The sequence below is a fragment of the Zootoca vivipara genome, chromosome 8, assembly GCF_965207765.1.
Source record: "Zootoca vivipara chromosome 8, rZooViv2.hap1.1, whole genome shotgun sequence".
Classification (NCBI taxonomy): domain Eukaryota; kingdom Metazoa; phylum Chordata; class Lepidosauria; order Squamata; family Lacertidae; genus Zootoca; species Zootoca vivipara.
Genome location: NC_142591.1, coordinates 72,952,556 through 72,980,389, shown reverse-complemented (window position 1 = coordinate 72,980,389; position 27,834 = coordinate 72,952,556). Strand labels below are relative to the sequence as shown.

General features: G+C 45.6%; 1 protein-coding gene across 5 annotated transcripts in view; it reads left to right on the top strand.

Annotated features, from left to right (window-relative positions):
* Positions 1 to 26,476, top strand: part of SAMD12 (sterile alpha motif domain containing 12) — a 190,173-nt gene extending 163,697 nt beyond the window's left edge. For all 5 annotated transcript variants that reach the window (XR_015951588.1, XM_088675862.1, XM_088675863.1 and 2 more), the window contains one exon: positions 21,761 to 26,476. Coding sequence is in view for 2 of the 5 variants with exons in the window: in XM_088675862.1 (XP_088531988.1) it covers positions 21,761 to 21,783 (23 nt within the window). In the remaining 3 variants the exon portion in view is untranslated. The remainder of the gene's footprint in view (positions 1 to 21,760) is intronic.
* Positions 26,477 to 27,834: the final 1,358 nt, after the last annotated feature.

Below are 27,834 nucleotides of genomic sequence, written 5' to 3'. Positions count from 1 at the left end.
GCGAACAGTGAAACCCGGAAGTAACCCTTTCTGGTACTTCCAGGTTTCCCACGGTCCGTAACCTGAAAACGCGTAACCCGAAGCGTTTGTGACCCGAGGTATCACTGTAGTTTTAGATTTGACTTTAATACACACTGAGTCTGCAACAAAATGTTGCAGAGTGGAGTGCTCCTTCTTTCAGGAAAACATTCCTCCCCAATGGTTGTCTCCCTACCTACCCACCCTTCAGCCAGCTAGCATTATGTGACCACTGATCATGTTTTGTCTTCAATGGACTGGGTGTTTTTTTTGCAGCGGAGGAGGCAGGCGTCCCATGAGTGTTCTTTGTAAAAAATAATAATAATTTAAAAATGCATACCTGCAAACTTTGAGGTTCCCCAAAGCCTGCTGATCCGTCCCGCTGGTGCATTCATGATGCTGTGGGGAGGGGGTTGCTTTCATTAAAAGGGGGGGCACTGATTTAGGGAAGGTCCAGTCCAGCAAGAACTTCACCACACGATTCTTCTGATCACGCAGCTCAGCTGTTCTGCGTTGATTGGAGAGCTTCAGGCACCCTTCAGGCCGACTGGCACGGCACCAGCTTCGCATTAGGCTTTTTATAAAGCACCTTGGATGCCTAGGCACTCTACGAACATGAAATTAACAAGGCTGCGCCTGCAGGGCTCACCATCAGAAAGAATATGAAGGAGGGGGAGAGAGAGAGAATAATTGAAAGAGAAGATCACAAGCTTAGTAACAAAATTATCATCAGGCACAAGCAAACTGAAATAAACATGCCACCAAATACTCCAGCTGTTGTTGACTATGAAATGAGAACAAGGCAGGGAGGTGGGGAAATGATGCGGCCGGAATTAATGGCAAGTCACTCTGTCTGAATGTGTTCCTCTGCTCTCTATACCAACACGAGTTGCATTCTTCTTGCATCAGTATCATATGCTGCAGAGGACAAGGACATGGGTCAGTTCTCCACTGTCAAGCTGGTTGCATGGCTACTGTAATCCAGTCCTCAGGGATGGGGAACCCGTGGCCTTCTAGATCAGGCCTTTCCAAATTGTGTGTATCGCAACACAACAGTGTGCTGGCTGCAGTGTTGTAGGTATGTCGCTCAAACTCTCCCTGCTCTCCTCCTGGGGCTGGAATGGGGTTCGTTTAACCTTTGTTTTTCTAAACAAAATAAAAAAAAATTCCTTCCAGCAGCACCTTAAAGACCAACTAAGTTTTTATTTTGGTATGAGCTTTCGTGTGCATGCACACTTCTTCAGATACACTGAATTAGAAGTCCCCAGACGCTTATATGTAGAGAAAGGGTGGGGAGGGGTGGTGGAAATGGGTGATAGACTGATAGCTGTTGACGACTGCAAATGACTGCAAATGGACTTGCATGGAAAAGCAAGGGGTGAGGTGGCTGAGGATCGCTTTATCGTGTATAATGAGATAAGAATCCAACGTCTCTGTTCAAACCAGGTCTCTCCGTGGTTTTAAGCTTGGTGATTAGTTGCAATTCAGCAACTTCTCTTTCCAGTCTATTTCTGAAATTCTTTTGTAGTAAGACAGCTACTTTGAGATCTTGTATAGAATGTCCTGGGAGATTGAAGTGTTCTCCTACTGGTTTCTCTGTCTTGTAATTCCTGATGTCAGATTTATGTCCATTTATCCTTTGGCGTAGGGTTTGGCCTGTTTGTCCAATATAGAGAGCTGAAGGGCACTGTTGGCATTTGATGGCATACACAATGTTAGAAGATGAGCAAAAAAAGTATGTCATGGAAGGTTTGGAAAGCTCTCCTCTAGGTTTTGTCAGACTACAACTTCCATTATCTCTGTCCCTTGGCCGTCGGTTGAGGATCACTGGAGTTGGAGTCCAACAACATAATGAAGGACAACAGGCTTGCCACTCTTCCCATAGCCCCTCGTTCGGTCCATCACTGGAAGATAATGTTACAGGCTGCTCTGACCTCTGCCAAGCCATGCATGGGGTTCCAGGGGTTCTGGCCCTCAACCAGGGTCTGTGCTCCTTTGGAGAATTGAAGACACAGTGGTGGCTGTTGTGGCTTTAAGAAATGTGGTTTATTCGCATATTTATGCCTGAATTTAGATGGAGGGAGTCCAGATCTTACAGCATGCTCGTCTCAAGAGGGGCTTGTTCCCATCATCAGCAGTGTAGCTCTGGAGTCCAAGGCACCTCTCCCAGCCTGCATTCAGCCAGCCAGCCAAAACCCTTCATTCTGCCCTTTATTCAGTTATTCCAAGCCTCTTGAAACATGCCCCAAACTCTTCCTGGGACATCATAGTCCAGTTTCCCTGGCAACCTTCCAAATCTCCTGTCTCTGCACAGGTCAGGGCAAGGTGGGAGGACAGTTTTCTTGCCTCGCCAATGGCCCTCAATGGCCCTGTATATGGCCCTAGCTTGGCCAGGTCCTTTGGCATAGGCTAGCCCAGGAATTCCTTATGTTTCCCCTTCCTATCCCAAATAACCCAAACCCTACCGTTCAGTAATTTCTAATGTCCTATAGCAATAATGACTGCACCCCTCTTTTAATATATGCTGACTTCTTTCACAGAGGGAAATGGATTAAATATAAGAAAGATAACTTACCCTGTAGATCTGGTGTGAGTTCCTGGCCTATTTGGGGAGTCGGGGAGCCATGGGGAACCTTTAAGGCCCACTGAGGTGTCATATTTCAAGGCTCAAAGGATGTGACACCAGTGGAACTCTTTAGCAGTGGATCAAGGATCCAAATTGGATAAGACCATCTTGTTCCCACAGCAGTGACTCTCGCCTACCTGCCTTTGAGCAAAGAGCGAATATCAATTGTAGCGTGGCTTTGATCTCGCTCAATTGCCGCTACTGCAAAGTAGACTACAGGACACTTATTAGTAGATCCTGCATTGTAATTCAGACGGCAGCTGTCAAAATACATGAACAAAGTGTCTTTTGTGGTGTGTTTCCCTTGCTTTGTTTGCTGTTACTCATTCAGAGTTCAATAATTAATAACGAGCATTCCAGTCATTAGTATAAATTAGCCAGGTTCTACTGTATGAGCCACCCACAACTGTATTTTTTCCTGTCTTTCTTTCCTGGAAAAGAATTATTTAGTAGTGTTTCGGAAATGCTTCCTCACTCATCATCGCCCATTAATTAATGGCGCTTCCAAATGATATGTCTAAACTCTCGGTTTAAAGGGGGGTGGCCTTCAATCTGAAGGAATAAATAAGAATGGTTCATTTATTTTGCACAGAAAGGTGATTAGCCAAAATAGGAACTCCCGAGTTGAAGTTAAAATGTAAATTTAAATCCTCCCATGTTTAGGATTAAAAACACCTTTACACATCACCAGAAAATGGGCCTGGCATTGGCGGTACGTGAAATCCATAAATGGGGTAATATGTGGGTCAGAAGGTGGGAATTTGTCTGTCTGTCTGTCTGTCTGTCTAAAATGAAAAAATTCCTTCAGTAGCACCTTAAAGACCAACTAAGTTTTTATTTTGGTATGAGCTTTCGTGTGCATGCACACTTCTTCAGATACAGTGAAATAGGAGTCCCCAGGCACTTATGTAGAGAAGGGGTGGGGAGGGGGAGGGGAGGGGGAGGGGAGGGGGAGGGGAGGGGGGATCACTCAGAAGGGTGGTGGAAGTGGGTGATTGACTGACTGATAGCTGTTGATGACCGAAAACGACTGCAAATGGTTTTGCATGAAAAAGCAAGGGTCTGTCTGTCTGTCTGTCTGTCTGTCTCTCTCTCTCTCTCTCTCTCTCTCAAACACACATCTGAAGAAGTGTGCATGCACACGAAAGCTCATACCAAAATAAAAACTTAGTTGGTCTTTAAGGTGCTACTGAAGGAATTTTTTTCATTTTACTTCGACCCAGACCAACACGGCTACCTACCTGTAAACACATACACAACACTGGGGAGGAGCAACCAGAATTAAAAGTGGCCCTCCATTTCCATGGACCCCAACAAGATTAACACACATCCCAATTTACCAGCTCCTCATTCCTGTGAGAAGGAACCCCCTCCCAGCTGGAAGCTCACCTTCTGAGCCAAATGGGAGGGAGACCTTTTCAGCATAGGACAGAGGTTTTCAACCTTTTCTGAGTCCACGGCTCCCTTGACCCGACTACATTCTTTCTGTGGGGCTCAGGAGCCCAGTTATGTCACCCCTTGCCTGCAGAGGGGCTGCCATAACATAGGAACATACTGAATTATACTGAATTGCTGTATCTTGCTCGGTTTCAGACAGGGGTCTCACCCAGCCCTATCGAGAGATGCTGGGGATTGAATATGGAAACGTGTATGCAAGGCAGATGCTGCTGAGCTATGCCCCTTCCCATAACATGTAGAGGAGCATAATGTGGCAAGGCTGCGCAACTGATGCACCAATGTGGTGGTTTGCCACTCATTTGCAGGCAACTGAACCTGAAAGGCCTGGGGTTCCTGCAGATGTTCAGATCATCTGAAAATTAAGCTGCTGTTCCACTCATAGAATCACAGAATCATAGAGTTGGAAGAGACCACAAGGGCCATCCAGTCCAACCCCCTGCCAAGCAGGAAACACCATCAAAACATTCCTGACAGATGGATGTCAAGCCTCCGCTTTAAAATATGGTACCAAAGAAGGTCCACCACACTCCTTGGCAGCAAGTTCCACTGTCAAACAGCTCTTACTGTCAGGAAGTTCTTCCTAATGTTTAGGTGGAATCTTCTTTCTGGTAGTTTGAATCCATTGCTCCGTGTCCGCTTCTCTGGAGCAGCAGAAAACAACCTTTCTCCCTCCTCTACATGACATCCTTTTATATATTTGAACATGGCTATCATATCACCCCTTAACCTTCTCTTCTCCAGGCTAAACATACCCAGCTCCCTAAGCCGTTCCTCATAAGGCATCGTTTCCAGGCCTTTGACCATTTTGGTTGCCCTCCTCTGGACACGTTCCAGCTTGTCAGTATCCTTCTTGAACTGTCGTGCCCAGAACTGGACACAGTATTCCAGGGGAGGTCTGACCAGAGCGGAATACAGTGGTACTATTACTTCCCTTGAAGTAATTCTCATTTGCGGCATTAAACTGCATATGACAAAATACACATGTTGATAAACATATGTGTGTTTTAAGACCAAGAAGCCAAGAACTAATAATCCCACAAATCTACAAGAGTACAAGCAACTAGATCTAATACCTAAATCTACTTTCCTCTCTTTATTGATTGAATTTCTGGTGTTAGCTTTAAATATATATAGACCTGTCAGGATCTGAGTTCCTTGGGTAAGCATCAGTATTTGTCAACTTCACTCTCACCCAGAAAACTAGCAAAGAATCCCTATTGACATTAATCAAAATGTGAAAAGATGAAATAGCTTATGATTCTGGCACGCTGCATAAAAGAGCCTTGAGTCATGAGCTTTCTATACAGGGTCACACATCAGCGACAAAGTGAAGGCACAGGAGGTGTGGTAGTCTAGTCTTTTCTGTGTTGTTGGAGAACAGCCTTCACCAACCTGGTGCCCTCGAGATGCTTTGGACTACAACTACAGCGGGGGCTGGTGGAAGTTGTGGTCCAAAGCATATTGAGGGCACCACTTGGCAAAAAGCTGTTGCGGGACTATCAGCAACACGCAGGGCCATCTAGAGCCATCATGTGGAGCTCATGTACAACTTGGGACCTTTGTATATACTGTAATTTTATTAAGTTTTCTGTTTTACAATTTAAAATATGGTACTCATTTTACATCCTTAAGATATCAAAGACTTCCCTTCTTCTCTTTCCATGGTTCATTTTACATATCAGAAATCCCTGCATATTTTACAAAAACTATACCATTCATTATTCCATTATTGCATCCATCAAAACTGGCTTGCACTGTTGAATTCATATTAATGCTGACATCGTTTTCAGCTGTACACAATTTCCCCCCATATATTCAATAAACATTTTCCAGTCTTGTTTAAATGTATGTTCTTCTTGTTCTCTTATTCTATGTGTTAAGTCTGTGAGTTGTGCATATTCCATCAGCTGGTTGGGACATCACTTAAAACACAGGCTGCAGTAGTAGCATACACAAATAACCTTTTTTGACACCAGGGAATTTCAGTCTGAATTATCCCCAGCAGAAAGGACTCTGGGTTTGTGGGGGGGGATACTTTTAAACATTTTTTTCAATTCATTATGGATCATTTCCCAATACTCTTTAACCCTTTTACAAGTCCACCACATATGAAAGAACGTTCCCTCCACCTCTTTGCATCTCCAACACTTATCTGATTCAGTCTTGCATATCTTAGCAAGCCTACTTGGAGTTAAATACCACCTGTGAATCATTTTCAGGTAGTTCTCCCAACTTGGGACCTTTGATGGATCCTCTGTTCCCATACCTCCCGGTCAACCTGCTGAGCTCTGCAGCTGATGCCCTCGGGGTTGTTCTGCATTCAAGAGGCATCTGTTATGCAGCCTCCAGTGAAAGGGTTTACCCTGTAAGCGATGCCCAAATACCCTCCGCCTTGAAATATGATTGGCATTGATGCTGATTAGTTTTCGGCACCCATGGAAAATCCGTCTCTCCCATCCGATCTTTACGGCAGGTTGATTGCCTGGCCAGGTTTTGATTATTCCTGTTACTGCTGCTCTCTGCTTGCGGTTTTAATGTTTATGATCGTGTTGAATGGCTTTCCATTCATATTATTGTATGCTGCCCCCCGGAGTGCATTGTAATGAAAAATGGGTTACAAATATTTTAAATAAATTGTTGTTGTTGTTTAGTCGTTTAGTCGTGTCCGACTCTTCGTGACCCCATGGACCATAGCACGCCAGGCACTCCTGTCTTGCACTGCCTCCCGCAGTTTGGTCAAACTCATGTTCCTAGCTTCGAGAACACTGTCCAACCATCTTGTCCTCTGTCGTCCCCTTCTCCTAGTGCCCTCAATCTTTCCCAACATCAGGGTCTTTTCCAAGGATTCTTCTCTTCTCATGAGGTGGCCAAAGTATTGGAGCCTCAGCTTCACGATCTGTCCTTCCAGGGAGCACTCAGGGCTGATTTCCTTAAGAATGGATAGGTTTGATCTTCTAGCAGTCCATGGGACTCTCAAGAGTCTCCTCCAGCACCATAATTCAAAAGCATCAATTCTTCGACGATCAGCCTTCTTTATGGTCCAGCTCTCACTTCCATACATCACTACTGGGAAAACCATAGCTTTAACTATACGGACCTTTGTCGGCAAAGTGATGTCTCTGCTTTTTAAGATGCTGTCTAGGTTTGTCATTGCTTTTCTCCCAAGAAGCAGGCGTCTTTTAATTTCGTGACTGCTGTCACCATCTGCAGTGATCAAGGAGCCCAAGAAAGTAAAATCTCTCACTGCCTCCATTTCTTCCCCTTCTATTTGCCAGGAGGTGATGGGACCAGTGGCCATGATCTTGGTTTTTTTGATGTTGAGCTTCAGACCATATTTTGCGCTCTCCTCTTTCACCCTCATTAAAAGGTTCTTTAATTCCTCCTCGCTTTCTGCCATCAAGGTTGTGTCATCTGCATATCTGAGGTTGTTGATATTTCTTCCGGCAATCTTAATTCCGGCTTGGGATTCATCTAGTCCAGCCTTTCGCATGATGAATTCTGCATATAAGTTAAATAAGCAGGGAGACAATATACAACCTTGTCGTACTCCTTTCCCAATTTTGAACCAATCAGTTGTTCCATATCCAGTTGTAACTGTAGCTTCTTGTCCCACATAGAGATTTCTCAGGAGACAGATGAGGTGATCAGGCACTCCCATTTCTTTAAGAACTTGCCATAGTTTGCTGTGGTCGACACAGTCAAAGGCTTTTGCATAGTCAATGAAGCAGAAGTAGACGTTTTTCTGGAACTCTCTAGCTTTCTCCATAATCCAGCACATGTTTGCTATTTGGTCTCTGGTTCCTCTGCCCTTTCGAAATCCAGCTTGCACTTCTGGGAGTTCTCGGTCCACATACTGCCTAAGCCTGCCTTGTAGAATTTTAAGCATAACCTTGCTAGTGTGTGAAATGAGCGCAATTGTGCGGTAGTTGGAGCATTCTTTGGCACTGCCCTTCTTTGGAATTGGGATGTAGACTGATCTTCTCCAATCCTCTGGCCATTGCTGAGTTTTCCAAACTTGCTGGCATATTGGGTGTAGCACCTTAACAGCATCATCTTTTAAAATTTTAAATAGTTCAGCTGGAATATCATCACTTCCACTGGCCTTGTTATTAGCAGTGCTTTCTAAGGCCCATTTGACTTCACTCTCCAAGATGTCTGGCTCAAGGTCAGCAACCACACTACCTGGGGTGTACGAGACCTCCATATCTTTCTGGTATAGCTGACCCAATGAGGTACACTAAAAATGCATGTAGTACTCATACATGAAGCATCTGCCTCTGAGGTGTACAATTGTACAAAATGAGTCGCCCAAAGGTGAAATAAAAGTAGGAAATGCAGGGGTGGATATATCCACCCCTGCATTTCCTACTTTTATTTCACCTTTGGGCGACTCATTTTGTACAATTGTACACCTCAGAGGCAGATGCTTCATGTATGAGTACTACATGCATTTTTAGTGTACCTCATTGGGTCAGCTACAAGGCTAGGGTCTTTGGGTTTATGAATGAGGAAAATTGATAATTGATGGGGGCTATTAGGTTGTGGGTTTTGTTTTGTTTTTTGTTTTTTGTTTTTGCAGAAGCAAAGGATGTGAAACAGATAAATAACAGAAATCTGCATTATTTATTGGAGAAGCAAGTTTTGTATAATAGTAAGTTCCTGTGAAAAAGTTCTATTAGCAGGGAAGCAATTTTGCAACATAAAAAGCTCCTCAGAAAATAACGAGACGAAATTTCGTTGGAACAAATCTCAATGCAGCAATTTGTAAGCCAATACCTGCACAGGCTGTTTTTGTTTTTTGCACCTCAGAAGCACGGAACAAAATGTAACTGACAGACAGATGTCAGATGTCTCAGAATACCATGCAAAATGATGGGGAGGAAGCCTGGCATAGCTGGGCAGCAACCAGCAAGAGGCCATTGCTGGCTGGGCCACAGACACCTCTGGGCCACTCCTCTCTGTGGTATAGCAAATTGATACTTAAGAGTATCATCCGCCTATTATGGTATGCATGTAGTTCAGGAAGCACATCTGCTTATATAGATGCTTTGCTTGAAAGGAAATCCACGTACCCTGTGATTAAGAAAGCAGAGCATGCGGATGTGGGTATAATGTGCATATAAGCAACCGCTTAAGGCGAGGTCAACAAATTGGCCCAGGAACCTATTGGTCTGATAAGAAGGGCCGTAAAAACTGAGTTTACACAGTTGCATGAACCAGCCAAGAGTTTTTTTCTAAGTCACCTGGGAAGCTCTTAGTTCCTACCCAAAGTCTTACAGTCACAACTGATGCAAAGGCGAGAGTCTGAAGGGATTTCTGTGGTACACATTGATTTAACATTCTCTCTGTTTCCACTTCCCAGGGGTAGCAGGGTTATAGCCTGGTTGGCCAACGGTGGGGCAACAGACTGCAGCATGTCACAATTAGCAGCAGGTTTCTGCTAGCCACCCAATTTCCCCTAATAAGGCCTCAATGCAGCGTCACTTGGGGGTAGTCCTATTTTTTCTAGAAGAAGTGGTGCTGGAGCTCATCACGAACACCTCCCTCGTTCCCTTAGAATGGCAATGGCGCCCACCTGAGAGGTGCTGGAACTGAGTCCCTCACACACACACACACACACACGGAAAAAAAGCCCTGCTTGTGGGAAGTATGGTAAATTTAACACGGTGGGCGGCTTCTCGGACTCCCCCCCCCATCAGCTGCCTGGTGCCTTACACTTCCGAAAGTGAGGCTAGGGATCCCCAACGGAGGTATCTCAGTACAGTAACCAAACCATAACTCGTTGCTTATGGTTTACCTCCCTGCAGAGTCTCCCGTCCAGATGCTTTTAATTGTAGCTGAGCTCTGATACTGGGAACGAGCTCAGCAAGAAGGAAAGCACCCAGGGGGTGAAGGCTGTAGGGCTGTAGCAATTAGTGTGGGCTGTTCTATCATTGGGCAAATGAGAATTTGACTCTCCTCGCCTTCTTGGGGTATCCCGAACCACACCGACTTTTTTTATACAAACAAATAAACAAACCTCAAAGCGGTTTACAAAATGATAAAACCATAAAATCAAGAAATATGTACAACCCTGCTTTAAAACTTACAAAAGTTAAATCGAAGAAAACAGATTTTTTGGTGTTCCAAAAGTGCTGTCACACTAAACGATCAAATTCTTACAAAGGTGGAATGAGTAATATCATACCCTCCCAACATTTCTCTGATGAAAAATAGTGACGTCCCATTCCACAATGATAATTTTACTATTTATACCCCACACATCTTACTGGGTTGCTCCAGCCACTCTGGGCAGCTTCTAACATATATAAAAACATAATTAAACATTTTTATTTTTATTTTTTAAAAACCTTCCCTATACAGGGCTGCCTTCAGATGTCTTCTAAAGGTTGTATTGTTACTTTTCTCCTTGGCTCGCAAGTTGCACAACTCCATAGCCTCCAGCATTTCTCCCATGAAAACAGGGACATCCTAAGGAAAAGCGGGACATTCCGGGATCAAATCAGAAACTGGGACGGCTTCCCTAAATCAAGGCCTTTCCCTGGGAAATAGGGACACTCGGAGGGTCTGTAATATGTGGCACATGTAGTAATGCCAAATCCACCAACTGAATCAGTCAAGTGAGCACATGTGGGGTATAGCGATCTCATAGGTAAACTGGTCCCAAGTTGTTCAGGGCTGTTCCACGCTACCCCAATCTCTCAACCATGCCGGCTTATGGAGGGTTCATGCTTCCTTTGGAATGAAGGACAGTGGAGGCTATGGTGCCTTTTTGCTGTCTGCATTTTCCATCTGGCACAGAGCCACTTCCTTTGTTAGCTTAATGGGCCATACTTAGAGGGCCATTAGCTCACCAGGAAGCTAGCCTGGCTATTCCAGGAATTAGAAGGGGGCTCGAGCATGCAGCCTACCCTGCCCCAAACTCATAACAATACAGTTGTACCTTGGATCTCGAACACCAATCAGAAGCCACGCTTTGGTTTCCGAACGTTTTGGAACTCAAACGGACTTCCAGAATGGATTCTGTTTGACTTCCAAGGTACGACCAGGGGTGTCGCAACAGGGGGGCGGGGAGGCGAGCCGTCCTGCACTCCACTCAGCAGGGGGCAGCGCCCCCTGGCCCCTCCGCACCTCCACCAATGATGGCCATCACGGCCGCCATCACGGAGAGGCCGCCCCGATACTGCTGGCTGTCATCTGCCACTCAACAGTGGCCAGTGGGGCGGGGCGGGGCCATGCGCAGAGGTGGAGCTCGCTGGGCTGGGGAGGTGACGGGCCGCTGCCTCGCTCTCCCCAGCGTAGCAAGCTCCGCACGCGGGCGAAGCTCACTGGGCCGGGGAGGTGACGGGCCACTGCCTCGCTCTCCCCTCCCTCCCTCCGAGATGGGCAAAGCAAGACGCCTCTTGCGAGCCGCCCCGTGCAGACTGTGTACGCATAGGATGCCGCATGTGCACATTCCGCAGGGCCACGCAGGTGCCGCCCCCGGTACCAGCTGGGGTAGGAACGCCACTGGGTACGACTGTACAGTCAAACCTCTTTGTAACTGCCGGGTTTTGTTCCCGTTCGCGCCTGCGCAGGAGCAGCGATCGCCGTCCGTGCATGTGCAGGAGTGGGCGATCGCCACCCACGCCTGCACACAACGGCGCCTCTCCCAGCGACCCCTTTCGACTTCCGGACGGGCCTCCGAGTGGATTGTGGTCGTGAGTTCCACTGTAGTTCCACTGTACTAATAGTAGCACCTCAAAGCCTGACCAGTAGCAAATCAGCAGCCTGTGTAGATCTCTGCACGCAGGTGTTCTATGGTGACAAGGCCTCACTCCTGTCAGCAATCAGGCTGCAGCATTCTACACTAACTGCAGCTTCTTGGACTGTGGGAAGTAGTTCCTTCGCTCGGGTACGAAACTGAGAACTTTGAGCAGCACCAGGGGAAAGGCCAGCTGGACCCGCCCTCTGGAAACATAGCCCCTTCAAACTTATAGACTCTTATATCCACCCCGAATGACAACCCCCATAGCCCTGTAAAGCATTTTTATTTTAATAGCTGGTATACGACCGTAATAAAGCTTGATTGATTGATTGATTGATTGATTAAACTGCAGCTTCCAGTTACAGGTAGGTAGCCGTGTTGTTCTGCCATAGTCAAAACAAATTTTAAAAATTCTTTCCAGTAGCACCTTAGAGACCAACTAAGTTTGTCATTGGTATGAGCTTTCGTGTGCATCCACACTGCAGCTTTCAGGTTAAGTGCAAGAGAAGCACCACATACAGAACACTGGCAAAAAAAAGATTCCTGCATTGCAGGGGGTTGGACTAGATGACTCCTGTGGTCCCTTCCAACTCTACAATTCTAAGGTTCTGTGTAAACCCAGCTTTAAATGAAAGGGGCTTCTTCCATCACGTTTTGTTTGGCTTCAGAAAGCTCTCATGCCCCAAGCAAGCCACTAATATGTTAAGAAATGTCAGTGGTATTGGGCTACCACAGGGGTCCTCCCTCCACAATTCCACCCCCCCCCCCCAATGTAATAGTCCCAGAACAGCTTAAAGGGATTGGGCACATTGGAAGTAAATATCTCAGTGACATTTTGCGAGTGGTGTCAAGTTGACTGGGAATAAAAGGAAAGCTAGCAGAGAGCCTTCATTTAAACACCGCTTCTCCCTTCTTTGTCGTGCTCATAAAAGTTAAAACTGAGTGAAAGCCTTAACATGTGTAATAAAGTAATGTTCTGCCTTAAAGATTGCACAGCCCATTCTCCCTGCCAGAAAATGCTATTTGCTGTAATGTATTTGCTGTGCAGAAAAGGACTTTTAACACACGTGGAGGCGAAGTCAGCAATTTTTCCAAAGGCTGCAGAGGAATTAAAACACCTCACCCAGAAGACTCGGCCTTCTCCCTCGATATAAACCACCAAGGCAAGCCTGTCTCCCGCTTTCCTGGTGGCTCATAAGCACCAAAAGGCAAATGAACTGAGAGCTGAATTTAATGTTCAGCCTCTCAAAGAGACACTGTCACTCAGTGTCACCTTTTTAAAAAATGTTGGCAAATGTTTCGGCACGGGGGTTGTGTTGTGTACCTTGCGACTTCAGAGGTTTGCCGCTGAGCCTTTTGACAGGTACCCCTGAGATCTTTTCCACTTCCAGAATCTGAAGGCAGGAACCAAGTCGTCTCTGCAGCAAACCTTGACTTCAGCAAAGTTCTTGAACCACCATGTTAGTGCATATTCAAATGTACAGTTTACTTGAAAGTTACGCTCTTTGATCTCCAGAGTTGCTTTGATGCCTCTGCAGACCTCCCAGCAAGTTAGACTTCCATATTCCTTTGCAGTGGGGATCTGTGCGAGGAATTCCTACTCCTCCTGGAGGAAAGGGGGAAGACTTTGTTTTAATGGGAACTGTGTAGGGCCAGGAATACACAGAGCTGCTCTCACACTACCTGATACCATACCCTCCAATATTTCTTCGATAAAAATAGGGACATCTTACTTAATAATAATAATAATAATAATAATAATAATAATAATACCTTGTCCACCTAACTGGGTTGCCCCAGCCACTCTGGGCAGCTTCCAACATACTGTGTTTCCCCTTTTTTAAGACACCGTCTTATAACATTTTTCCCTCCAAAAAACACAGGGTGGCTTACTTTCGGTGGGATGTCTTTTTTTTTTTTTAATTACCGGTATGGTTTTTACGGCTCAGGGCACTGCTGGGCTCTCTTGAGTGCTCGGCGCTGCAGCAGCCAGCGGTTCCGGGTGGCGGGGCAGCAGGCGTCCTTGGCTGGGCCAGGCGGAGGCTGCTGGCTCAGGCGCTCAGCCCGCCGCTGCAGGGCGCTCCAAGCTCCTTGGCCGGGCCAGGCAAGGAAGAAGCAATGAGCGGCAAGCACGGAAGCAGCAGGGACGACGGTGGACGAGAAGGCGGAGCGTGGGGGTGCAGCCAGCAAGGCGGAAGCGCGATCAGCTGTTAAGCAAGGCTCTTGGAGCGCCGCTTCACAGCTGATCGCGCTCCTGCAGTGCCGGCCGCATGGAGTGACTCTGTGAGTGGAGGTGCCTGTGGGGGTTGGTTTCCGCGGCGTGGAAGGATGGCTTATATTCGGGGTATGTCTTATATTTCTCAAATGCTTAAAAACCCTGCCATGGCTTACTTTATGACTACGTATTTAAAAAGGGGAAACGGGGTATATAAAAAACATAAACTTTTTTTAAAAAAACTTCCCTATCCAGGGCTGCCTTCATACGTCTTCTAAAGGTCATATAGTTACTTTTCTCCTTGGTTTGGGGTGGGTGGGTGGTCACATAACTCTATACCCTCCAACATTTCTCCAATGAAAATAGGGACATCCTAAGGAAAAGCAGGACATTCCAGGATAAAATCAGAAACCAGAACAGCTTTTGTAAATCTGGTACTGCAAATCCTGGAAAATAGGGAGACTTGGAGGGTCTGCGCTACAGACAGTCCCTGTGGGGAGGTTTTCCTAGGTGGGGAAATGAAGATACATGAAGCGGGGGGGGGGACAACTGTCAGCTGCAGACCTCCCCTTTTGAATCATGGACAATCTCCTGCTTCTTCCCCCTGTGCATCCCCTGGAGGGGGGAGGACCGGGTGAACCCACAGAACAGCATGCATCAGGAGGAAAGGGGAGATCTATCCACCAGGTATGCAGAAATGTTTCTGCTAACAGAGCAATCTCCTTAGCGCTACAATGAATTCCTCCCTCTGATTTTGAATCTGTGATTCCACTGATTTCTGCCCTTAAACCAGGAGTTTGTAAAAGAGGATAAAAAGGTAAAGGGACCCCTGACCATTAGGTCCAGTCGTGACCGACTCTAGGATTGCGTGCTCATTTCGCATTATTGGCCGAGGGAGCCGGTGTACAGCTTCCAGGTTGTGTGGCCAGCATGACAAAGCCGCTTCTGGCGAACCAGAGCAGCACACGGAAACGCCGTTTACCTTCCCGCCAGAGCGGTCCCTATTTATCTACTTGCACTTTGACGTACTTTCGAACTGCTAGGTTGGCAGGAGCTGGGACTGAGCAACGGGAGCTCACCCTGTTGCAGGGATTTGAACCGCTGACCTTCTGATCAGCAAACCCTAGGCTCTGTGGTTTAACCCACTGCGCCACCTGCATCCCTTTCTTATACTTTAGCTGTAAGCTTAATTCCTGCTTGCTCTCAATCTCCCCTCAAGATGCTCGCCTCCTCCACAAAGCCTGCTTTCCCACAGACCAAGGTTTAGATGCTAACCCAGGGGTAGCCGGTCTCTGAGACTTGGGCGTCCGGATGAGTTTAACCCACAGCGCCACCTGCGTCCCTGTGGAAAATAGGATAGCAGCTCACAAAGAAATACAGAGCTCCACAAAAGGTTGAGGTGTGCTCTCCTTCTGTCACTCTTTTCTGCCTAATCTGTGTAAAACTGCCAAAGGTTTGTCCCTCTGTAAAACATACACACGCACCTCAGAAAAAGGTTGTAGTTACAGTGGAACCTCAGTTTATGAACACCTCGGTTTACGAATTTTCGGTTTACGAACGCCACAGACCCATCTGGAAGGGATTAATTCACTTTCCATTACTTTCAATGGGAAAGTTCGCTTCAGTTTATGAACGCTTCACTTTATGAACAGACTTCCAGAACCAATTACACCCATGCTTCAGGTTAAGTACGCTTCAGGTTGAGTACTCCGCGGACCCGTCAGGAACGGATTAATCCACTTTCCATTAGTTTCAATGGGAAAGTTTGCTTCAGTTTATGAACGCTTCAGTTTAAGTACTCCGCGGACCGTCTGGAACAGATTAATCCACTTTCCATTACTTTCAATGGGAAAGTTTGCTTCAGTTTATGAACGCTTCAGTTTATGAACAGACTTCCGGAACAAATTGTGTTCATAAACCGAGATACCACTGTATGGGGTTTGTTTGTTTGTTTGTTTGTTTGTTTGTTTGTTTGTTTGTTGTTGTTGTTGTTTTAAAGCAGGGATGATGAGAATTTTGAGTGTTGCTTTAATTACCTGAGGACGTGTGCGTGCCGTTTACTAGAATATATTTTGGATTAGTACATTTTTTAATGGTTTTTTCTGCAATCCAGTTGAGTCTCATAGAGCAGCTGCAATAGCCTCTGACTAATTGGCTTTACCCAAGGCTACCTGCTGAGAGCATCTGCCAGGACTTCCATTCTCCCCAAAACGCTTCATTTCAGAATTGCATGCTGTATGTTTTGATCATCTGGCCTCACAAACAAACAAAAAAATCCATATTGATATCTCTTTTTTTAAAAGAAGAAGAAGAAGAAGAAGAAGAAGAAGAAGAAGAAGAAGAAGAAGAAGAAGAAGAAGAAGAAGAAGAAGAAGAAGAAGAAGAAGAATTGACATTGTACTCATTCAAAAAAAAAAAAAAAAGGGTCGGCCTTCCGGCAAGGCAAAATAGCTGTGTAGAGCCCCTGAGGACTGCCAGCACGAACAGCGCTGCCTGGCTGGTCCCCGTGCTGCCAATACTGCCATGATGTTGGGGGGGGGAACCAGGGGTGACAACCAGGGAGGTTGCGCAGAGCTCCCAGTCACCCCCCCCCCCCCCGTGGCCTCAACCCCGCCAGGACCAGGAGCACCCCATGAACATCCCAGCAGAGCTCCGAGGCCCGGAGGCCTCCGGAGCCGAACAGAAAACAAAAAGGAGCTCACAGAACAGCCCTGCCAAATACACAACACAAGACTACAAACCAACCTCACCTAAACCTACACACCACAAATTGAAAACAACTGCCAAATGAAGCACCCAGAAACCACCTCAAACCACCACCCCTTTCCCTCCCCTTTTTCCCTTTCCTCCCCCCCTTGCTATCCACAGAGACCCCTCCCAAGATCCTAATGACCACTCATATTATACAGAGCTTAAAACCCACCTACTCTCAACAGCCAGAAGCCTCGTAGCCAGACACTGGGGAGACCTGTCAGGAGTAAACATGGACCAATGGTATCAAGTTGTGTGGGAAGCAGCCTTACTAGAAAAGCTAAGCAATAATCTGAAACTGACATGGGGACAAATAGAAGAGGACGCCTTCACCCCAGCATGGCTCCCCTTTATTGCATACACAGCCCAACAAGACAACAACAAGAATCCACCGACAGCGTACGAATCAATCTGGCTTACTTGACCCAACAAGCCCCACTGCAGCCAACCACAGACAACCAACCACACCCTGCTCCTCAATACCTCTCACTACCAAGGAAATGTAATAGAATCATAGAATCATAGAGTCGGAAGAGACCACAAGGGCCATCCAGTCCAACCCCCTGCCAAGCAGGAAACACCATCAAAGCATAAACAAATAGAAAGAGAACTTACACAGTTGGTGCTGACACAAAACCCCACATGTACACTATATAAAATAAGGTAAAGGTAAAGGACCCCTGGACGGTGAAGTCCAGTCACAGATGACTCTGGGGTTGTGGTGCTCATCTCGCTTTCAGGCCGAGGGAGCCGGCGTTTGTCCACAGACGGCTTTCCAGGTCATGTGGCCAGCATGACTAAACTGCTAGTAGCATACGGAAGACCGTGACGAGTGCCAGAGCGCATGGAAATAGTGTTTACCTTCCCGCCGCAGCGGTACCTATTTATCTACTTGCACTGGCGTGCTTTTGAACTGCTAGGTTGGCAGGAGCTGGGACTCACCACTGTAGAGTGGATTCGACCCGCCAAGCTTATTAGGAAAACCTTCCAAGAGGCTCTACCCCCCCCATGTCCCTATATAAAATAATAGAAGCCTCACCCCACCCTACCCCTCCCTCGCTTTGGTTTGAAAACAGGCGACATTTTCAAATCTGGACAAAACCAAAGGTTAGGCATAATTTCAGGTGATTGGCTCTTTTGTCCAGGGTTTCAGGCAGGGGACATTCCCAGTCCTTCCTAGAGATGCCAAGGATCGAACCTGGAACCTTCTGCATGCAAAGCAGATGCTCCAACACTGAGCCATGTCACTTCTCATACAAAACTTCCTGGCTATAGGCCTGGCTGTGTAAATGTTGCAGTTCTTTGGAAGTGCAGAAAAGCCCTTCAAATGCGACATTAGCCATCGATTTCAGGTTCCTAAGGACCTCAACTTTCTTTTAAAACTAATGTAGAGCAGCTTCATGGCCCTTATTATTGTGGAGATATGCTTGAAAGTGCGTGGCCAGCGCTTGAAGAAATTTCAGAATCCGGAAGGGAGGCTGGATAAGATCTCCGCAGGTCAGGGGGCAAGGCCTGGCATTGCTCTTTGCCCAGTTCCATGGCGGCTGGGAGCAGATCAAATTACAGAAAATAAGCAGGCATATGCAAAGTTCATCCATTTGCATGATTTATACGTTCGCCGAATTTGGATTTTTTAAATTGAACTCCCAGTTAGTTTGGCAGAGATTTTGACGTGTGAAATTTAAAGCATTGCATATGCGCTGTACCTGATTATTGCTGCCCCGGAAACCCCTCCATCCTTGATCTGGCCTGGAGGACAGAATGAACCAGAGGCTCTTTGTTGTTTCGTTTTCATACTGCTTTTCCCATCAAGTTGTTGAGCTGTTCAAAACCACCTTTGAACTGGTGCATCGCTGATGCCACTTATCAGTGGATTCCTTTGTTAGAACGCTGTGCAATAAAAAAAAAAATACATGCGGCAATGTCCGGATTTGTACACAGGGGGCCAGGCTTGGAAATTCTATTTGCCGGCAATGTGACCTCAATACAGGAAGCTTAGAGCAGTAAACTCCCCCTGACATTCCACTGTTCAGTGAAAATCAGAATCAAATGCTGCCTTAACCTTAATGTGACCCACGGGAAATTACTGGAACCCGGAGCCATCCTTGCCTTGCCCTGTCTCATCCGTAGCCTCTTGGCAAGAATACGCTAGCTTGCAACAGTAATTCTCTTGTGGAGCCTCTGTTTGCTGGCTGCAAGCCGTGGCTCTTCGGGTATCTATTTTATTTATAAGCGATCTTTTATCAGGAGTCGAGTACATGTAGAACACCTATATGCAAGGTGTCTAATTACAAGATGTTTGGGGGCTTTTCTCTCTCTATTTTTGGCAGGCCATGGGGACATTTGCAGGATTAAAGTGAAGGGTCCCTGTTTAAGGTGCTGCTACGAATCGGCAGCTTCCCTCTCTTCGGCCATCATCTAAAATGCCTGCCAATTAATAGCATGCCTCTTCACTGATAGCTTACCTCTTTGTTGATCTTTGTAAAATAATAATAATGTGCGTCAAGATGTAACAAGCCAAATACTCAGAATATTGGCATCCCAGGAACACTCTGGAGGAGCATTAAACTTGCTTGTTCATCATCAGTTGGGATCCTTATATGCCAGGCATCCCCAAACTCTGCCTTCCAGTTGTTTTGGGACTACAGTTCCCATCATCACTGACCACTGGTCCTGTTAGCTAGGGATGATGGGAGTTGTAGTCCCAAAAATCTGGAGGGCCGAGTTTAGGGATGCCTGTTATATGCTGTTGAAAATTGTACACACATTTTGCAGATTATTCTAAGACAGAACTCCTTCCATAAGACATGAAAAATCTGGATATTGAAGGGGATGCTTGATATTCTTTGGCCAAATCAGTTTTTCCTGGGCAGTGTCTCATTAAGAAATGGGGTAGTCCACGCTCCATCCTGTCTTGATCAGGGATTTATCACCAGATTTTGCTGTGGTAGAGTTAGGCCTTCCTTAAAGATCAACCCTGCAAAAATTCATCCTGTGAATTCGCAGTTTCACTTCTTATCCAAGTGTACACAACTCGTGAGTTGAGCTTTTTAAGCTTCCATATAAACACAAGGGGGTAAAGTGGGGCTGTCCTTCACAAAAAAAAGGAACCACGGAGAAAACAGAGTTAGCAATAAAATGCTCAAAAGGGAGCTATGGATAGGAGCGCTTTATTAGTATGTGTTTGTGGTGTTTATTTTACCTTTTGAACATTTTGTCCTTACCTCAGCTTTCATGCCTGCACCATAAGGCAGGGGTGGGCAACCATTTTGCCCCTGAAGGGCCTGCTGCCAATAGATGTGGCTGGACACGTTCACACTTTCGTACGCCCACGTTCTCATACAGCAACAATCCATCTAGCTCAATATTGCCTACACTAACTGGCAGCAGCTCTCCAGGGTTTCAGGCAATCTGTAAGTGGAGATGGCGGGGGTTGAACTTGGGAACTTCTGTACACAGAGCAGAAGCTCTGCTACTGACCTTCTCACTCACACACTCATTCTCTCACACAAACAATCCTGTATTTCCCTTCTGGCTGGAGAACGGCAGGTCCTTATCCAACCCAGCAGGGACAGCAAATCTCTTTGAAAGCAGAGGTTGTGCTGGCAACAGGCCTTGAGCAGATCTTCTTTGGGGAAGAAGCATAATGGCTACAGAGTTAATAAAAACTAAAACAAAACAAAGAAAGATTGGGCTAGCACCCTATTGAAGCAATGATCAGTTGATGACTCATGTAAGTTTTAATCTGCTAATTAGTAGACCAAATATGCATACTTAGCACATTACTAAAGCAGTTGCTTTGGTGGTGGGACATTCCTGAGAGAGGTGGTTATTTAAGATTTCCATCACTAAAATAAAAATTAAAGGGGACAGGGGGCAACCCTGTCTGGTTCCTTTATTTATTTCACACTGATCTGTAATATTATTATTCACTAATAGTCTTGTCCTTTGTTTAGTATATATTGCTTGGATTGCGTTACAAAAGAACTTCCCCAGATCCATTTGCTCCATGGTGGCCCTTATAAATTTCCATGAGATTTTGTCGAACGCTTTTTCCGCGTCGACCGCTATTAAAATTCCTGGCTTGTCTATTCTCATGTCTAAATACTCTAAGATGTTTATAATATTTCTGAAGTTACTCTGCATTAGTCTCTTAGGGAGAAAGCCCACCTGATCTTCGTGAATAATTGTTACCAATATGTTCTTTAATCTATCAGCCAAAATGGTAGCAAATAGCTTATAATCGTTATTCAGTAACGAAATTGGTCTGTAGTTTGACGGCAAAGATAGATCTGTTCCCTGTTTAGGAATTAGGGTTAAATAGCTTTCTCCCCAGGTTCTAGGCACGGTCTTTTTTAAAGTGCTTGCTTTTGCCTGGTGCACTTTTTTGACTTTTAAGTGCACTTTGACTTTTGACTTGATCAAAGTTGGGTTCCCTCTTTGACTTTTAGGTCAAAAGGTTTCTGTTGAACTGGCTAAATGCCTCGCCTGGGGATGCCAGTGATTGACCTTCTGCATGCAAGGCAGATGACCCATGGCCGAGTTGTGGCTCCTTCCCAGCCAAATGTGGCCATCAACCAACTTTGGGGTACAGTGCTATGGAAGGAAGGGTGGGATGCAGGGGGGAAATGGTCCCAGGTGGTTATCTGAAGGTGCATGAGAGGGTACCAACTTGCTGGTGCTAAGCAGGTCTGCATCTGGTCCGTGACTGGATGGGAGACCTCCTGGGTGCCTCGTGTGTACTGCCTTGGATTCCAGGCAAGTGGAATGCAAATGCAGGAAAATAAAATAAAGCAAATATATGCCTGGGCATGCTTTGCTTTAGCAGTTGCGTGATTTGTGTAATGTAGCCTTGACCTTTTGTTTCAGCCTCGATGTGTTGTAATTGCCTCCCTTTGAGCTAAGCATCTACTTACTGCCTGTCTGTTGTTGTTGTTTTTAACAGCCTCGGCAGAGAGCTCTTCATAAACATTGCCAGCCTCTGAAGCTGCTGCCCTGCCAGATGATTCCGAAATGAACTTTTTCTCCACGAGAACTCAAACAAAAATTACAGCATGAAGCGATGGCACTGCCAAAAGAAGACCGCTCTCGAGAACTGGAGGAATAGCCAAAGCCCAACCCGTCTCGTCAGCGGGATAAAACATGACGAATCTTGGTTTGCTTGGGGAATTGAAATAATGGCTTGTCATTGGTGGACGCTTTAGGCTGGAAAGCCTGCTTCTGATACTCATCACTGTGCATAAACTTCGTGTTCCCATCAGGGAACTCTCTGACCTTCACTAAAAGTTCTGGGTTTGGGGATTCCATTTTAGGGTGTGGGTTTTTTTGGGGGGGTGTTCTTTAGCATGACAATACTGGATTATATTATGTATGCAGACAGCATGATGTTTATGGGATGGGTTGGGCGGGAAGTTCCATCTCTGCGAACTCACTGGAAATGTTCACAATTATCCTTGCTCCCTGATAGGAATGTAGGCATATCCTGTATGTGTTAGTGATGCAGCTGAATGGTCAATTCCATCCTACGGTGTCGGCGTTCCACACAGACGTTCTCACGGATTTGGTCGTGCTGTGGGGAAACTTTCTGAGAACACATCTGTTAAAAATGAGTTTCATGGATCTCCCTTTTGCTAGGATTTTACCATAAGTCTAGCTCATGATTTGCATCCCTTCACCGATTCCTGCGAGGTTGGTCTGGTAACTTGTCTGGATGTTGTTAGGCTATTTTGACACTTTACTTATAGAAGTAGTAGAATGAGAGCACGTACGTTTCTTTGTTGCACTAATTCCTCCCCCCCCCCAAAAAAGACGAGTAAGACTGTTGTTTTGATGCATGTTCAATAATAGAGGGAAAGAAAATAATCTCAGATAAAAAAGATTACTCTCTTGTTGCAAGAACCCCTTGTTTTTGATGATGAAGACAGCTGTGACTTTGTAAAAACAGTGAGGCAATTCCTGTAGCATCCTCATCACACTTGGTGAAAGCATCTTTTCCTTTCTCTTTATCCTTATGGGGCTTTTATTTCAAAATATATGCATTGTTTCCCAGGGTGACCTCTGAAAAACCTGCCCTCATCTGTAGCAAAAGCCAGCTGTGCAGAGTACTGATTGGCTAGCGCATGTAACGCCATGAACACCACCTGACCACCCGCTTTATCTCCCTGGAACAGGGATGCTCACCAGTTTTTAACAGGGGAAAAATGGGAAAAGGTGAACCTAGAGATGGATACACTTACATATGCTATTTTAAATAAAATATATCCCCCCCCAAAAAAAACTATTTGGAAACAGGACTAATTGCTTGATCCAGGGTTTGACTTCTGGCGAGGAAGTTCTTGCGACCACTGTTTAAACGTTATGTCTGTCTTCACCATTAGAAGCAATTTGTGCCGATGGTCGAGAGTAAGAATACTTGGGGCAGGGGTGGGTGGGAAATGACTACCTTGCCCTTTTTGTTTTTAGGTACATGGAGAAATTTTGCAGATTATGATGTAGCAAGTTTAGGAATGAAGACTGCAGTAATTTATAGGATGGTAAAATTAACCACCAATCACTTCCAAGTCTCTTTGGAGGACTGAAGCTTTCAGTAAAGCAGAGCTTTCCCAAATGTGTTACTGAGCAGGTTGGTCCAATGCCATTTTCTTCCTTTGACCAGCTCAGTCCCTGGGCTTCACATCTTCCTTCCATCATATGCGCCATATTGTCCTCAGATCTCTCTTGGGTTAGCCTGATAACTCACTGGCGGTGGAGTAAGCCAAAATCCCAAAGGCCACAGATATTTTGGAAGTCTTCAATAGAGTGTCAAGGAGCCATCTATTGAACTATGTTGTGTTTTGAATCAGAGCTGTCCCTTTTTCAGCTTAAGCCTTTTGCTGTCATAAAATACTGTTTACTTTCAACATAACTGTAGCTGGCTTAAGACTGTTGCATCTGTAATGTACTGAACTTAGCTCAGCACAATTCATTTTCTAGGTTGCCAAAGCAGAGCAGGCTATGGCTTAATTTCCATCCATAAAAGTGCTTTCCACCCAGTTTCCCTTGGAAACAAAACTTTCAGTAGTGAAAGATAATGGTAGCATCCATAGGAAACCCGAGGGTCTAGATCCTTCTAGACCCTAAATCAAGAGATAGGAACTCTGCAATTGACCTCTCTTTCTCCCACCTGATAGACTGTTACACTTACTGAGTGACTTTGAATATATATGAACTTCCATGTAATTCATATGTTGAACCTTGTCAATCCTACAGGTTGTACTGTACCTTAAGAAACCAGCTGTTCTATGAGCACACATGGATCTTGAACTCCTCACCTCTTTTCCTTCTTGTGATCACTTGCAATTTACACTTGTAATCCCTTGCCATTGGCAGCCCAGATGCAACCATGACTTGTGGACTGGGCAGCCTTCACAAAAGAACCCAAGAAACTCGGCGCCTACGCATTTGCTAAACCAAGACTGGCCATCTCAGCATAGATGGTGGTTGTGTGAAATTGCTACCTGCTTTGAGGAAGAAATCAAAACCCATATGGATTTAGTAACCATCTCGCTTTGTCCTGGTCAAGCACTTGTATCAAATTGCCAATGTTTTCTCAATCTGGCCCTTGAAGCTTGACCATATTTCTGTTGTTAGGCTTCTTCATTTGTGATTTTCCACACAAATGATTTAGTGTGTTCTGCTACCCGGAGGAAAGAGTCTTTCTGAATAAAAATCATGTCCCAAGCATTTGCATTCTTGGGGGGGGGGGGGGCGGGTTGCAATGCTTTGTGATGTCCATGCAGGAAGTTCACAAGCTGGCATTGCAAGCCAATTCCGACTGCTTTTCTGGTGCCATGGCATTGTTCCTGTCTGCTGAGCTTGACAGCGGCTGCTGGTTTAGAGGTGTAAAAACGTGACATGGAAGTTCCCTAGGAAGGGGACAGGCGTGTTTTGGGGAAGTTAGTTGAAGGCCACGGGTGGTCTTCAACTAAGTTTTACTCAGGGTCAACCCACTGAAACGAATGAACGTGACTACATTGGGTCCATTAAGTTCAGTGAGTCTACTCTGAGTAAAAGGCAGTTGACTACCACCCCAGGACAATGTGGTTGAACTTGGATCTTCAATAAAAATAATAATCAATTGCCCTTTGTATTATACAATACAGTCACTGATACTACCGGTAACTCCTGTATGGGACCATGTCTACAACCAGTGCCTCAGATTATTATTGACTAGTGATGAACCAACTTCTGTGTGTGCCTAGGGGAACTAACTGGTTTCCTTGCACATTCTCTCAGCACTTTCCTCTTACACCAGCAGCTGTTCGTTGCATGTACAGCCTTCAAGCATTAACAGACTCCCTTGGTAATCCATGTGTGGACTCCCAATGAAGTGTTTTTGTTTAAAAAACAAAACAGAAGGAAGAAGAGGAGTCCTGCTAGGTCAGACCCAAAGACCCATCTTTGGTCCTGCATTTGGTTTCTAACTCTGACCATCAGCCAGTCGACTCTAGAAGCTCAGGGTGTGAAGACCTCCTTCATTGTTTGTCTCCAGCATCAGGAATTCAATTAATCGACCACCCTGATCTGTCGTCCTTTTCCCTTAGGGTTAGCTGGGTTGGTTTCTGAATCCTGTACGAAAGAATTGCGTTAAATACAAAAATGAGAGAAAAGCAATGTGCAGGGCCAACGTGTAGAGGACATCCTTAGTGAAGCTCCTCTCTGGACCCTTTCCAACATGTCAACATCTGCCATGCCCCTCGCTGAACTTCGGGTGATATTTAGCTGAGTTTTGCACAGAGTAGTCCCATTTAAATTAATGGACCAAATTTAATCGAATACCACCCATGGTTCTCTAGCTGCTATCTCCCTGCAGTGATTTTCCTATTTTGTATCTTGAGGAACTCTTTACATGTTGACTTGCGTGCTGAAGACACCTACCATTAAATCCTTGTGTGTTGCAACGATGGTGCATGTTCTCAGTCCATGTGGGGCACTGGCTGGGCCTGTTGGGTCTCATCATGGGCCCTTGTGATTTGAGGAAGCACACCCAATAGGGAAAGCCGAGTGGTGGCAGCAGCTAAGCTGTTTTTCAGGAAATTGTACCTGCCGTTGTTGACCCAACTCATTAACCTCCTGAGGAACACCAGGGGAACTTAAAAGCACAGTTTGAAGTTACATCTTCCTCATAAGCTTCCTCTTCTGTTTTGTGGTGATTTTAAAAAAAAAAATATTCCAGGATGATTTCCTGTAACGAAAAAATACGTGAGCTGTTATGTGTTGTTATATAAGCCTAGAAACTAAATGTGTTCTCAGGTACTGGGTAACCAATATAACGGCTGCCATTTTGTTTGCGTTTGAGGGGTATACCCACAAGTCTTTGCCATATTTGCTTCCATTCCACAGTCACCATTGTTGGCCTCACTGTCCGTAGTGACACCTTGGGGCACAGACCAGCCAAAAGAACCTTCAAATTCTTCTCCTCATCTGGGCCCTTCGAGTTTCAATCAACTGTTCTCATTCCAGTCCTCTAAAATGACAATTGGAAAGTATGTTTCTGTTGCTCATGTCTCCTCCAAGGTCTTGGGCAAGGTGGAATTCATTCTGAGATTTGGGCTGGGCAGAAAAGCCCTTATTTGCAAACTTACCATGAGATCCAAATAAAGGTCTGATCAACTACAATGTATACATGCTTATCCCTGGCATAATTGTCATTATTTTGTGGTGCTTTAACTTGGGGGTGGGGAGGTAAGCAAGTTTCAGGATGCTGTCAGCAGCTCCCAGCTAGTTGCCCAGGAAAGTACAGTGGGACCTCGACTTACGAGCTCCTCAACATCCGACGTTTTCTACTTACGAGCGGAAAAAGTGGCCGCACGCTTACGATTTTTTCGACATCCGAACGGAAAGCCCGTTCGCGGCTAGATGCGGTTTCCTCGACTTACGAGTTTTTAGATGCAGTTTCCTCGACTTATGAATTTTTCCGTTTCCAGTGCATTCCTATGGGAAACCGCTTTTCCTGTGGGAAACTCGACTTACTAAGTTTTCGACCTACGAGTGTGCATTCGGAACAGATTAAATTTGTAAGTCGAGGTCCCACTGTATAAAGAAAAGAAAAAGTTTCTTACTGTCCTCTTTTATTTCAGTATTTACAGAGAGAGGCTATAGGACCCAGCCTCTTGGATAATGGTGTTATCCCAAGTGAATCTACACACACACACACACACACACACACACACACTCCCACTTCCTCATTCGTCACTTCTGCGGCTGCTGCTTCATGCCCTCTGTCTCTGAGCTCTTTGCTCTCCTACTTTTAAGGCTTGCTGAGTTCTGGGAGATGGAGGATCTGGAATACTTTCTAATAACACCATGTCAGCCAGCTGCCGCTCTACTTCTGCCCCCTCCTCCTCCTCTCCCATTATTTCCCAACTCTCCCCCTCATCTGCCTCGTGAGTTGTGACCTCCCACAAACCACTGTTGTAAATTTATACTGCCTTCCTCTTCCTCCTCCCTGGAAGGGTCAGGATGGGGAGGCGGTCTCCAACATTCCTCCTCTGCCCTAGCCCTGACAGCAAGGTGTCTGAAGATAGCTTTGGAACCAACTCTATGGAATTCCATGGGAAACAGACCAGAGTTAACTGCGTAGCATTTTTTATATATATACATAAGAGAATGAAAAACAAATAAATGATTTGCTAAGGGAAGGGTGTTGGTAAGAGGAGTATTGCTTATGATATGAGATTATGGGGAGGTTACTTTTGTTTTTACGCAGAAAATTTCAGAACAAGAGGTCTCACCTCTTAGATCAACCACGTTCCACCAGACTCACAACCTGCATCGACTCGCAAACCAGCTGCAACAAAACATGTCTCTCCTGCACAGTAAGTGCTGCAACTTTCGAACAGTTTGACTTCACTCCCAAAGGCGCATTCCTCCATCGTCTCCAGAGACAGACGGATGCCAGCAATCAGTTTATATTCCTGCTAGTTCAGGAACTAATTGTGGTATTCTTCTCCTGTGGAATCTTAACTCTCCTTTTCAGAT